The sequence below is a fragment of the Musa acuminata genome, chromosome BXJ2-11, assembly GCF_036884655.1.
Source record: "Musa acuminata AAA Group cultivar baxijiao chromosome BXJ2-11, Cavendish_Baxijiao_AAA, whole genome shotgun sequence".
Classification (NCBI taxonomy): Eukaryota; Viridiplantae; Streptophyta; class Magnoliopsida; order Zingiberales; family Musaceae; genus Musa; species Musa acuminata.
In genome coordinates, this window is record NC_088348.1 from 7691272 (window position 1) to 7705188 (window position 13917).

Here is a 13917-nt window from a genome sequence, read left to right on the forward strand (position 1 = left end):
AATCTCTCTTACTCCTCTCTCAAACAAAACTAACACTTTAAGCTTAAGAGGAGTTTTCACAAGATTACAATAGCGTTTTTCTACTTTTTTGCTCTCAATTCTTGTGTTTGTTAATCAGGGATGAGAGGGGTATTTATAGGCCTCAAGTGTATTCAAACTTGGAGCCTAAAAGAGTCTCATCCCCGATTTTCGGGGTTCTGGCGGTACCATCGCTTGGAAGATTATGTTTGGACGATACCACCGTCCAAACTAGCGGTACCACCACCTGACACTACCACTGGGCGGTACCACCGCCTGACACAGTCTCGGAGATTATGTCATGACGGTGTCACATGTTGCGTTATTGTTTAGGCCTTTCACTTAGCCCAACACAGCCAAAACTTGGCTCAATTGACCCTCAATTGAGTTAGCCTAATTCTAACTGGATTATGTAATAATTATAAATTTTAAGACATTTCATAAGCTAAATAAGTCTGTAAGTCTATGTTTCTTCCGGTGATCTTCCGGCGAACTTCGAACGATCTCTCGGCAATGTTCCATGGACTCCCGGCAAGCTCCTAGACTTCACGACGATCTTCTTGGCGAGTTCCGACGAGCTTCTTTAGCAAGCTCCTGGACTTCTCGGTCAATTCTGGTAGAATTTTTGACGAATGTTCGGATTTCCAACGAACTCTCGAACTTCTAACGAAATCTCGTTCTTGACTCCGGTACTTCATTTTGCTTTATGTCTTGCTATCATAGTTAATCATGTACACTTAAAACCTACTTCGATTTAGACAATTATTATAAAGCTTGAATCAAAGTTGTCCGACGTATCATTGGTTCATCGACGCTTCATCCGATTCTTCGGTGCATCATCCTCTCTTGCGACCTATTGCCCAATCGGTCGGTTGACTTTAGTAACTCTGATTTCCTTGGCACAATTTCTGCTCTTCTTGGCCTAATGCCTGAATCTATGGCCCGAAGACTTTTGTCGATACATCGATCGATCCTTCGGCTTGACGTCCAATCTTCTGACATGTTTTTCTCCGGCTCAACATGATTCTTCTTGCTTCACTTGTCTCTTTTTGATCGAAGTTTTCTACGTCACTCAAAATGCAGATCAAATCATAAACACTATCAATTGGTTTCATCATTAAAATCCGAGATTCAACAAATTTTTCTATAAATATCTAACGTGTCATTTTTGTGAGGGGAAAGCAAAATGTAATGAACGTTTCTGGTTTCTCTCTACGGTGTATAAAGAGGTTATTCTATAGTAGCTTTAGATAGAACATGGTAAATATATAAATTCTTTGAATTTATATATGAGGATATATAATGAGATTGTGTTTCAGTAAGGAGAACTTAAAAAGTAATATCATTTATTTACTTTATCAATATAAACAAGAGTTATCGAATCACGATAATCTTATGCTAACTTTCTTGTATATTTTTAATTATTAATATATATAAAGTTTTATGTCCCTCTCAATAATTTCGACTAATATGTTTTTTTTTCTCTAAACACAAATTATAAGAAAACTAAAAGTAAAGAGTTTGAAATTATTATAATTTCACATCTTTATAATGATAGATTTCAGATTCAAATCTAATGTTTTTAGCATCAAGACTTTATCTGTGCTTGTGTCGGAAAATAGACAAATTTGGTCAGAATTCCTATAAAAATTATATTGGAAGTATCTGCCACAAAGATCCATCTCCAACACGACGAGGGGATTTAAAAGATTTAAAATGTGCAGGTAATGATATCCAAAGACAATTCTCAAGAGATCTTTTATAATGAGTTTCGAAAACAAATAAAAAAAAATACGTGTATTTAATTCGCACCACAGTTGCACGGAATTATTTATTTATACTCAAATATGAAAAGTCAATCCAATGGTCATATGTTATAGACATGTCATATTAATTCTGTATGTTATAGTGCTGACAATGACATGACATTGGCTTACCGATTACGAATTTCTCAACACACATATCTCAGATTAGAAATTATCGATTCAGTATTCTTAGATGACATCAGAGTTCCAATGGCTATGTTGGGTCGTTGGAATTCTGATCATTTAAGATTAACCTTTGACATTAGTCATCATCTAATTAAAACTTATTATTATATTTTTTTTATACTAACATATGAGTTTAATCGAGTAGATGTCTCTTTGTTTCATCATATTTAATTTATACTTATGATTTCTCTAAAGTTGATCGGACGATGAGATATAAAAAATGACTTTGTTTAGTCTGAGTGGATAAAAATCAATTACGCTCGAGGTGTTAAATTATATTTAAAATATAAAAATAGAGTTAAATAGTAACATCGAACTATTGAAATAGAATTAAGTTGGTAAACTAAATCTCTCGATCTATTGAGCTCCCATAATATGGTAAGGCTCCTTAAGTCGTGCAGAACAAGATTGACATCGGATTTCTCTGATTCAATTCCCTAATACATAAGTAAATCAAGTTTTCATTAATTTGAATTATGATAGAGGAGATATATATATATATATATATATATATATATTTGTTGATGTGACATATTCGATGCAACAAATTTTTTCTAATTGATCACGTATTGGTTCCGTGATCCGCAATTCCCACTCGTTTCTTTGCATCATCAGAAGTATCACGTTGTACAAAGCACATGCATTTGCCCTCAAAAGATGATTGGTGGGGCGTGCTATGGATATGCTCTGGTAAGATGCATGCGCACGTTAACATTGGAGCCCCCATAACATTGGCTATCATATTTCTCATGAATTATCCGTAGTATATCGATATTTAAAGTTATTTATAAATTATTTTTAAATATTTTAATAATATTAAGAACCTTATACTTATCTAAAAAAAGGTGAAATATTTAATCTTGTTTCTTCTTAGATCATCGATTCTGATAAGAAAATATCGTAAGGTTTATTATTATTTATGTGTCGATTTTATCTTATTTCAATTTATCATTGGATAAATATGATATTTTTATATTTTATTTTTCATAAGTATAATTTTTTTAAATAAAATTCTTAAAAATATAAAAATTAAGATATAAAAATTAATTAATTATAAAAAAAATCTATAATTAGTCATCATATTTATATTATTCTGTGCCACTTTTTATACCAAATTAGTCTTAATTAAATCGATTATTTAAACATCAACTCGAACTCGACTCGAATCGAATAATTTATGATAGACAATGTAAACCTGTCCATATCATTATAAGCTCTACATCTGGCTTCCAAATTTATCCTCTGGGGGCCAGCGCGATGAGTCAGCTCGCCATACATGTCTGATCCACCCTCCTTCTCGGTAACTGCGCCGCACACCGAGTCGCATCGCATGAGCCCGATCTTTGGGGATCGGAGCACCGCAGGCATGTGGCGAACGCTTGCACGTGGAGAAGAACTGGTGGAGAGCGGGTTGGGCTTCGGTGGCGTGTCCGTGGACTCCTCTCTTTTTGCCTATGTATGTATATTCTTATTTATTCTGTATCGCAAGGATGAGGCACTTATACAAATGTTTTTATATTATATTACAGTGTTTTTATTATAATATAGTAACAAAAAATATTTTTAATAAAAATACTATTTTTTTTTTGTATTATGTTATGATGTTTTCCTAATATTATTGAAAGCAAAACAATATAACGAAAGTGTCAAATATTGTAAATTTAATATTTTTTATAAGTTTATATAAAATTACTATTATCATATTTTTTATATTCGATTATAATATTCTTTTAGTGTTACTAAAAATATTATAATCGGTTAGGTTCACTCTATGATCTGATTTTTAAATATTAGGTAAAAAAGAATATTATTTGAAGTTTTTTAAAATGAGGGAAAAAAATCGAAAGAATAAAAGATTTTTTCTGGAAATTCGTATGTAGTAATATAATATAAGATAAAATAAAGGATTCCTCAGAAATAGAAGGGTCCCGCCATCGCGTAGAAGTACCACGTGCAAGTTCTTAGGTCGATTGGTTCTGTGGGCATTACAAATACTACCAAAAGAAGAAACACATACCCTCACATTACTTGTATTATCACATCCCTCTCCACGTCTCGCTCACGGCTTCCAGCGCATCCGCTCACCGCCCACGTCACCTCAGATTCCCACGAGGAGTTAACGGGCCATTTGCTTTCGGTGATCTCAAGGTCGGTGACCACATGCGCACGCACTCATCCTCTTCGCATATCACACTCGATCCTGATAAAAGACGCCATCCCTCGAACCTTCTCCTGTCGATACCATTTCGAGCTCCGACTTCCCTCTTCTCCATGGCCATCGTCCGTGAGCGAAGGCTCCCCCACCTCAATCTCACCCTCGAGATCCCCGACCCCGCTTCCGCCTCCGGGTGCGGCCTTCGATTTCCCCTTCCGCCGCCGCCGCCGCCGCCGACGACGATGATTCCGTGCTCCACGTCTTCTTCCTCGTCCGCCCCCGCCCCCGCCCCCGCCCCCGCCCCCGCCCCGTCGGCCGAGTTCCGGATCTCGGACTTCGAGAAGCTCCGGGTCCTCGGCCACGGCAACGGGGGCACCGTCTACAAGGTGCGTCACCGCCGCACCGCCGCCGTGTACGCCCTCAAGGTGGTGCACACCGATGCCGCCCTCCGCTGCCAGGTGTACCGCGAGGTCGACATCCTCCGCCGTGTGGCTGAATCCAACCACGTCGTCCGGTTCCACGCCGTCGTCCCCACCCCCTCCGGCGACGTCGCTCTCCTCCTCGAGCACATGGACGGCGGGTCCCTCGACGCCCTGCTCCGCCGCCGGCCCTTCCCGGAGCCCGCCGTCGCCGCTATCGCTCGCCAGGCCCTCCTCGGTCTGGCCGAGCTCCACTCCCGCAACATCGTCCACCGCGATATCAAGCCCGCCAACCTCCTCATCAACGCCGCCGGCGAGGTCAAGATCGCGGACTTCGGGGTGGGCAAGGTGCTCCGGCGGTCCCTCGACCCCTGTGACTCCTACGTGGGCACGTGCGCCTATATGAGCCCGGAGCGGTTCGACCCGGAGTCGCACGGCGGCGACTACGACCCCTACGCGGCCGACGTGTGGAGCCTGGGCCTGGCGGTGCTGGAGCTGCACCGAGGCCACTTCCCGCTGCTCCCGGAAGGGGCACGCCCCGACTGGGCGACGCTGATGGTGGCGATCTGCTTCGGGGAGGCAGCGCGGGCGGTGACGGAGAGGGCGGCCTCGGGAGAGTTCCGGGGGTTCATCGAGTGCTGCCTGCAGAAGGAGAGCGGGAAGAGGTGGTCAGTGGCGGAGCTGCTGGGGCACCCCTTCGTGGCGGGGGCGGACGGGGCCGAGTCGGAGCGGGCGCTCCGGGACCTGCTGCGGGAGGACTCGGACGAGTCGTGACTCGGCCCCCCGGGGGGTTGTCGTTTCCTGTGTGCATAGTGGTGGACGGCTGCTCCTACTCCCCCAACTTCCGAGTTGCCCCACTTGTCTTTTCCTCTATTAGTTACGCGATTTAGTTATGTTTAGGTTTACTTTAATGTGCGTTCGGTGGCGGAAGTGCGTTGTTGGCTCTGCAGTGAACTACGCTGGAGGTTAGTTTTGGATTAATAATGTTTCCATGTCATGCATCGGATAACCAATTTCAGCTAACAAATCAGGACTTAGTTTATTAAGGTGATAGCATTGAGAGTGACGTTAATGGTTTATTAAGGAGGCAGCTAAGGGATATATGATGAATCATCTAACGCTGATACCTGACCTTTACAAACCAACGAAGAACGTCCCCCCCCCCCCCTATCATTTTATCGTTTGTTGGGAGCGATCGAATTTATTCTCAATTCTGACCACGTTTCAAAGTCTCATTTCATGGGGTCAATTGATCTATGGGGGTCTCAATGTTGAACGATCGATGCACATTTCAAATTGTTAGAATTTTCCCGAACTTTAACTATGAAATTGTTAAATAAGATTCAAAGTAGACCCTAATACGTCAGAAAATCTCGTGACATCAATACTCTTTTATCTGTTCATAACAAAAAATAAAAGGATTATATACAAAAAAAGAATAATCTAACGTTGCTGCGGATTCATTTGTTTCGAACGACTTATCATCACAATTAACTTTGAATGCAGATTCATTTGTTCTGCAACCAACTTAAGAAGAAGTTACTTTTACTTGGATCATAGACCCTTCTGATGAAATGTTCTTCTGCAAAGTTGAACATGTATCTCATTATTATGGTGAATGATTCTTCCTTGACGAGCTAAAGTAGTTTCATACCATACTTGTGGGCTAAGTGACTTTCCTACCTCTTATGCCCTCCACAAATATCCTTAAAAAACAAAAAGAAAAAAAATATTTCTATGATAAGCCCAAGGTAAACATCAATAATTGACAAGGTGAAAGAGATCTCCAACTTCTGTTTTAAAGGTTGAAGAGATGGAGAGATGTACTTATCTTGAAGAGATGGAGAGATGTACCTATCCATCACTGGTGGGTTCAAGACTCCAACAAAGTCGCCTCTTGGCTTTATCAATAAAAACTTTGTAGACTTTTCGACTGAAATCCAGCAGAATATGTCACCGGGTTTTAACCTCCGTGGCTTGCTTCCTCCTAGATTCCATTCCATGCAATCAATAATCATTATGGCTTTTCTGTGGTATCTGTATGTTCTAAAAAAGCTAGTCTTCAAGGTCAGTCAATAAACGGGAGGAAAATTCAATGCCAAAGGAGCATGTGTACCTGATTTGATGAAGGATGCTGCAGCTTTTACACCCTCTTCAATCGAATCTGCGTTCAATTTAGTCAAGCTAGGATTGCCACAGTTCAGTATTCTAGATCTCAGAATGGTTAATTAAGTGGAAAAGTCCGCATCTCTTATTACAGCATGACGAAAGGACTTAAACAGTCAAATCACTTGCTCGCAGACAATATTCCGCAGCGAAAGTGTCGTCTGCAAGTAGGTTGCTCTGCTTATCCTCTATCTATAAATGTTTGATATCGATATGCGTGTTGTGTTTATCCTCGTCAAAGCCACATACGAAATGCCTGCATTCAGCCATTTGGACGTTCCATGAGAATATTGCACAAGTTTTAAATATGGCAACTTTGTTAGAGAAGTGACACTAACCTCAACGTGTTATTTGCCTTGAGGAACAGAAGTCAGCTTGTAGAAGGGCCAATCTCTCCCATTTTTGTGGCCTGGAAAAGTCAGATGCTAATATGCTCTAATCTCATCTTCATCCATTATTCTTTAAAGAAGAAAAAAAAAATATAGAGTTGATGAGTCGTCATAATACACAACACCCACGTTGACTACTATTGCCCGGTAGAAATATCATGAGAAGATGCAATGTAAAATCATGCAAGACAAATTTATGGTTTGAACTCATAACACGAACTTGTGACTTCACATGTACCAGTTCAACTAAACTTGGGCATCATGCTTTTGCTGAAGTTCTGATAAGGCAAATAGTAAATCAGACAAATGCACATGCTGTCATACTGGCCAGACTAGTTGAAATCAAGACTCAGTCAATTTCTGTATAACAAATCTAAAAGACACACATAAATCTAGCACACTGCACAAATCTAAAAGGCAAAACAAGTAGATCGTATAGCACACATAAATCTATTATTACATTATATTATATTCACATCCTTGGAAAAGAAATAAGAAAAGAATAGAAAAAAAGAAACACGATATAAAGGATGCCTGCAAAATGCTGAAGAACAAGGATATACCAGGCCTCACATACATACAAAGACACTGTCCTACCAAAATGACATGTCATGCCTATAGCAAACCCAAGCATCACTTGTGGTAACCAACTACGGCCAAAGTCAACTGCAAGAGCACCCCATTTCTCCATATGAGCTCTCACTCAAGTGTTGGGGGGTCATCTGGTGCCCGTTTTGGTCTAAATATCAAGAGAAAATGAGAAGGTAAAGAGAAGAAAGAGCTAGCTTGGATTTCCTTTTCACACGTGCAAACACTGCATTTCCACGCTATAGATTGCGCGTCAACCCACTTCGAGGGGCATTCCTGAATTTGGAAGCAAAAGAACAGTAATTATATAACTGAAAAGAAATTTCACAATTTTGTAAACATGAGACCCAAAATTTGAGTTCAAACATTACATGATGTATTACTTCATCGTCATAAGTCTCTAAACTAATTTTTAAGATTTAGATGCTAATACATTTACCACAGTATAAAACAAGTGAGTTTTAGCTTGCAGCACATATTATAGCGAATTAGAGGCACACTCGTTCTCATGCTGATCACGATATTTACCAGTCAATGCTGGAATTGAGATGGAAGGACTCTGAAACAATCAAGATGACAAATTCCATTAAGGCATGCTCAAGATTAACATCTTAACTATAATCAGTAATTATTATGTAGCAAAAGATAAGGACAAACTCAGGCAGCCACAAACTATAACCAGACTGGTTGGTATAGTTGTGACAATTAATGACACTCAATTTTTCAAAAAGACAAGTTTTGAATAAATGACAGGATGTAAATCCTAAAAACTATAACTACACTGGTTGATATAGTTGTGACAATTAACATCTTAACTATAATCAGTAATTATTATGTAGCAAAAGATAAGGACAGACTCAGGCAGCCACAAACTATAACCAGACTGGTTGATATAGTTGTGACAATTAATGACAAACTCAATTTTTCAAAAAGACAAGTTTTGAATAAATGAAAGGATGTAAATCCTAAAAAAAATAAATTATCCAACAACCTGCCTGCCAATGTTTTTAATAAGATCCCTTTCATAAATGTAAACTTCCAAACCACTATCCAATGCATAGCCCAAGACAGTTAACACACAGTATTGTTATAGAAGATCCCAGAATGATACAGATCAAGACCAAAATCATCATAAGGAATTAATAAATGGCAAGAAGAACCTTAGCCAATTGATCCCAAGCACCACATATAAGAATATATATATGTAATACCTTCCTGGCAGCAATTGAGAACTATTTGTTGGACCCTTGGAACCTCCAAGTCGCTTAGACTTATTATCTTGTTCTTTCTCCACTCGCATAGCAGCCACTTCTTTCTCCATTAAAGCTACTTCTCTTCTCATCTTTTTTGCCTCCACCTCCATTGCTTTAGTCAATGTATCAACTTTCTTGGCCAGCATCTAATTTAAAAGGCTCACAGAAGAGTGAAATGAGTTTGGAAATGGGAGCAGAACTCTGTTGCAACGATATTGACAGGATGTTTACCTCAATTGCATCATCTTTGTCTTTTAAGCTTTGGTCCTTCTCATAGCATGCTTTTCTGAGTGTGATTACCTCCCTTTGCAACATGTCATACAGTAGCCCAGAGACACAATCAACTGAGTCAACATCAGGTAACTCACTGGTTCTCTTATCTGGATTTTCCTTCCAACTGTTACGTGAGACATCACTCTCAGTTGCATCAGACGATTCATTCATTGATAGACCTGCTGCATTCACAAGGACTTTGCTGCGATCTAAAGACCTAGTGCCACCATCAAATGACTTTGATGCCCCTTTGGCATGTTTCAACACTGTGCTACCAGAAATAGAATACCTCATCTGAAAAGATGGTCTCTTTGATAGGAAGCCATCAACACTCTTTGTCACATTATCAGCTCCACAAAGGGATTGACGACCTGAAGGACTATTGTTTGTACTCTTTCCATCTACACTAGTTCGATTAGTACCACTTGCTGAAATTCTCAATCCCTCTTCTAAAACCTTGAGCCGTAACTGAAACTTCTCCTGAAAGTTCAAAATAGCAACCTCATTTGATCTGTTGACTTGTAAATAAGTATCTTGCTTTACAAGGCAGCATATTGAAAATAAAAATGTTAGTGTTTCAAAGTATAGCATTTTACTTTCAACTGAGCTTCGGATCTTGCAGTACGTTCAGCTATAGCAAGCTTATCTCGAAGTTGCTGCATTTCACCCTGCAAATAAATGTATTTGATGATAAAATTTACCATAACAAAAAAAAAAAGTGGGAACTGAGTATATCAGATGCAATGTTTCGAATAAAGAAGTGGCATAATTTTGAAATCAAGAAATATTCCTAAATGTAGCATCCACATCTTAAAGTACATCAAACAATTAACACTAACCTGCATGAACCTTCGCTCTTCAAGCCACTGTTTAACAGGCATTACTTTGTCATTGGCATCTTTCCATTCATTTGCCACCACCACTGCAACCCTATTAGCTGTGACCTTGGCTCGAGCAAGTTCACGGTCAAGAATTTTCATCTCTTCCTGAACAAATAAACAATAAAATAACGATAACACTCTACACTGTCCTCTAGTAACATAAAAGTAGCTTTATGAAGAAAAATCTCCAGCTACAAAAGATCTTAATAAAGCACAACATATTACACTCATCTCCTGAACTTTTCGCCGGTAATCTCTAACAGCATTTGCAGCTGCGCCCCCTGCAAGAACAGCCTCTTCTAGTTCTCGCACAGTCTGGCTAAGCTTTTCAACCTCAGCAACCTTTTGTCGGTGCATTTTATCCAAGATCTTGTTCTCTTCCTAAAGAAAGCAAACAGTGGACAGAATGAGATTGTTTGTTAGCATCATAACCTGCAGACTCTGATGCTAATCCACGTCTGGAAAATAATTAAGCATCTTCTTCAGGGCACCTGACAGATCTCAATTTGTTTCATTAAATCCTGGTTCTTATTTTGTAGATCATCCACTAAAGAAGCCTTTGCTAAAGCAATCTGTACAGTCCGTTCTGCTTCCAATAGTGCCACTTCCTTTGATTTGGTAAGACGATCTAATGCTCTGTTGTCATCCTGTAGCTTCACATTCTGCAGATGGGAAGTAGCATTGATCAGTATCAATGGCTTAGGGGAGACATCTTCAAAGTTTCTAGGCTTTCTAGCTCCAATTTTTCTGCCATATGGAGAATTCTAAGGTGTTAAGCCCGAGGAATCTAGAGCTGTCTAATATATAACGAACAGAAAAATTAGCAATTAGTCTCTTAAAAGAACATTACAAGTAACATAAAAATATGGTGACAACTTTGGTTAAGTAATGTCCATAAAATATTAGATCAAAGCTCAGAGTAACAAAAGTTCAGCCAGTAGAAGGTAGTACTTTGGTTGGTAAATTGGAATCGAGTAATGAAAAATAAATAGTAGAAGCAACAACAGAAGATGTTAAAAAAACTAGCAATACCCCTTCCTTTTTCTTTTTCTAATAATCAGCAGTGCTATTTTTTTAGTAAAAACAGAAATACTAAAGACATAAGAATTCACATAAACAGATAAACATAACTTGCTTAAAGGAAGGGACAAGGCTACAACAAAAATGAAAACACTTGAATAGATTTCGCATGACAAATTATGCTGTTTATGAACTCAAGATACAAGGGGGGTGGTTGCTAGTCACAGGTATCATTTTTTAGCAAAGTGATAAGGTTTTGCAGGAGCAAATTTCTAAATGATACCTCGTGCCGTGTAAGCTTCAACTCTGCCTCAAGAGGTGCGAGAATGGCTTCAATTGGGGGCATATCATCATCTTTTTGAGCTGAATGAACTCTTCTAAGTGTTGCCTCTGCTGCAAACTGGGCAGCCAAGGCTTCCCTTTTCTCGTCATTTATTTTCTTAATTTCAAGATTCTGCTCAGACACTTTCTCATCAATCACAGCCTTGTGACAGAATAATACAAAAAAAAAAAAAAAACAGTTCAGAAGAAATTTAACAAATTATATGCAATACCCTGTTTTCAAGGAGTGATTCAGCGAGCTTGAGCTTCTCATCCATCTTAGTCAATTCTTCTGTCAGCTGACATAGGTAAGAGAAAAATCAGACTGCAGCCCAATAGTTTCCTGGCTTGGCTCAGACTATTCTATACATAGATTGGAGTTTAAAAAATTATAGAAACACATGGTTAAGAAATTGCAACAACAATTAGAAACAGCAAGTACTCTGATATGCTCAGCAGCTCAGGCATTCCAATGAAATGCAAAACCAACAGACCACTGTAAAAGAAATTAACACGTCTCCCTGGAGATAGCATTCCCTGAATGCGCTATTGAACGCTATGATCCGATTTCATTTCACTAAAACCAACAAAAGCATGTACTAGATTTAATGAAATGACAGAGCAGCTTCGTGCACATGCAAAAAAATAATTTGCCTGAAGCCCCAGAAGATTCAATCTTCAGCACAATTTTATCCTGGAAAGTATAGCAACAAATATGAACAGCGAGATGCATAAAGTGTAGATCCATAAAATGGAAATAAGCTGAAAATTGACATTTTGACTTTGACAACGAAGATTATAAGTCCAATTAGATGACATGTAAGGAAATGAGCAGAAATTCTGTACTCGACACATGCAGTAGCATGAAATAAAGCATTCTCATCGAAAGATCAGCCAACAGACATGAAGAGATATAAGGGAAAATAAGCAGAAATTAACAAGGAAACATGATGCAAAATCTACTCGCCTCTTCGACTGCCTTCTCTCTCGCACGCTCAGACAACCGCAGAGCCTTGATCTCCGACTGTGCCTCTGACAATTCACGATCTTTGTCTGCACACACACAAGAAATGTAAACCAACTTCGGTGCGCAACGCTAACTAATCCAAACTTAGAGCTAAAGAAAACAAATAAGAAGATAACACCTAACAAAGCTTAGTCGCACCTCTAACTTCATTCTCGAGCCTATTGAGCTCGACCCTCACCGGATCCGATCCATGGAGCAAATTGATGAACTCCTCCACCTCCACGTTCGGCTTCATGGAAGCCCTTCGCCTCAGTGCCGGCGCCGCCTTCCCCTCGCCCTTGAACGAAGCAGACGCCATCACGACCGCCGGCGTCGCGTTCCCCCAGGTGGCCTCGCAAGCGAACCCCTCCCCGCCGTCGTCGAACAGATCTGACATCCTGGATCCGACGCAATCTCTCACATCGAAACAAAACAAAGAAAGGAAAAATCCGAAATGCGATCTGAGCTCCCACTCCAAGAACTAGGACTCCTTCCTCCTCGATCGCGATTGAGATCTTCTTCCATGGGTTTCGATCGAGCCGATCACTTTCGGAAGGAACCCACCCTAACTGTGTCCCCCTCCTCCTCCAGTCGCCCTCGTCGCAAATAATTTGAGGTAGGGGAGCCGGAGGTAAACTCCACTACAGCAGAAGTGAGTGGGCGCTCGTTTTTACCGTACGCGTCGTCCTATATTATCCGCGCCTCACGCAATACCGAAAACACATAATAACGGATCTAAAAGCCGATCCAACGGCCTAAGATTACCGAACTAGGGGAGAAGGAGACTGGCGTAATGGAAGAGTCGCTCGAGTTAAATGACGACCCGAACTGAACCGGAAACCCAATCCGGTCCGAGCGAACGAGAGCCACGACCGACAGTGAACCGCATCCGGTGTGCACCGTCAATGTCCACTGTTGGTGCAGTTGGTGGTGGAAAGCAATGCACTAACCGACTAAGTTATGGTCTTCTAATTCAGGCGATGCTTCGTGAGTTCAACACTCCCCCTTATTACTGCAGGTTGATTGCGGTCTTCACTGTCCATCCAAAGAGAGTAGAGAGTTGGTTGTCTAAACCTTCAATTGAAAGAGCTACATGTTCCAAGTTATTTTTGAAAATATATTTATTTTTAATATGTAATTTTAAAAATATTTGAATGAATTATAATTATGAAATATTTGAAGTATCTAATAAATAATAAATAAAAATTATATTATATATATATATATATATATATATTGATGTAAGTGATATTTCATAAAATTATATTTCATGAGTTCATTAAAACATTTTATAAAAAATTTACCCTTCTAATATTTTCAATATTTCTTAATACATTTTTATTTAAAATAATAAATAAATTAATAAAAATGAATGAATATAATCTTATAATAAATTTCATTCGACCCAAATATATAATAAATAAAACATATAATCAT

The 13917-nt window shown here is 39.5% G+C and overlaps 2 protein-coding genes across 2 annotated transcripts; one reads left to right on the plus strand and one right to left on the minus strand.

Annotated features, from left to right (window-relative positions):
* The first annotated feature begins 4208 nt into the window (after positions 1 to 4208).
* On the plus strand, positions 4209 to 5580 carry LOC135627939 (mitogen-activated protein kinase kinase 9-like). The gene has a single exon (XM_065134405.1). The coding sequence runs from the start codon at positions 4281 to 4283 to the stop codon at positions 5355 to 5357; it is 1077 nt and encodes a 358-aa protein (XP_064990477.1). The 5' UTR covers positions 4209 to 4280; the 3' UTR covers positions 5358 to 5580.
* Positions 5581 to 7549: 1969 nt separating this feature from the next.
* LOC135627938 (microtubule-associated protein 70-1-like) lies at positions 7550 to 13142 on the minus strand. The gene is made up of 11 exons (XM_065134404.1): positions 12640 to 13142; positions 12442 to 12527; positions 11708 to 11773; positions 11437 to 11607; positions 10625 to 10795; positions 10359 to 10514; positions 10092 to 10238; positions 9849 to 9920; positions 9211 to 9732; positions 8938 to 9125; positions 7550 to 8002 (listed from the first exon to the last, which is right to left on the minus strand). The coding sequence occupies exons 1-11, from the start codon at positions 12875 to 12877 to the stop codon at positions 7966 to 7968; spliced, it is 1854 nt and encodes a 617-aa protein (XP_064990476.1). The 5' UTR covers positions 12878 to 13142; the 3' UTR covers positions 7550 to 7965.
* Positions 13143 to 13917: the final 775 nt, after the last annotated feature.

Excerpts from the sequence above, each read along its gene's own strand:
- LOC135627939 (XM_065134405.1), top strand. The coding sequence starts at position 4,281 with ATGGCCATCGTCCGTGAGCGAAGGCTCCCCCACCTCAATCTCACCCTC.
- LOC135627938 (XM_065134404.1), bottom strand. The coding sequence starts at position 12,877 with ATGTCAGATCTGTTCGACGACGGCGGGGAGGGGTTCGCTTGCGAGGCC. Across the intron at positions 9,921-10,091 it reads AAGAGCGAAGGTTCATGCAG|GGTGAAATGCAGCAACTTCG; the intron begins GTTAGTGTTAAT and ends ATTTATTTGCAG. Across the intron at positions 9,733-9,848 it reads GATCCGAAGCTCAGTTGAAA|GAGAAGTTTCAGTTACGGCT; the intron begins GTAAAATGCTAT and ends TTGAACTTTCAG.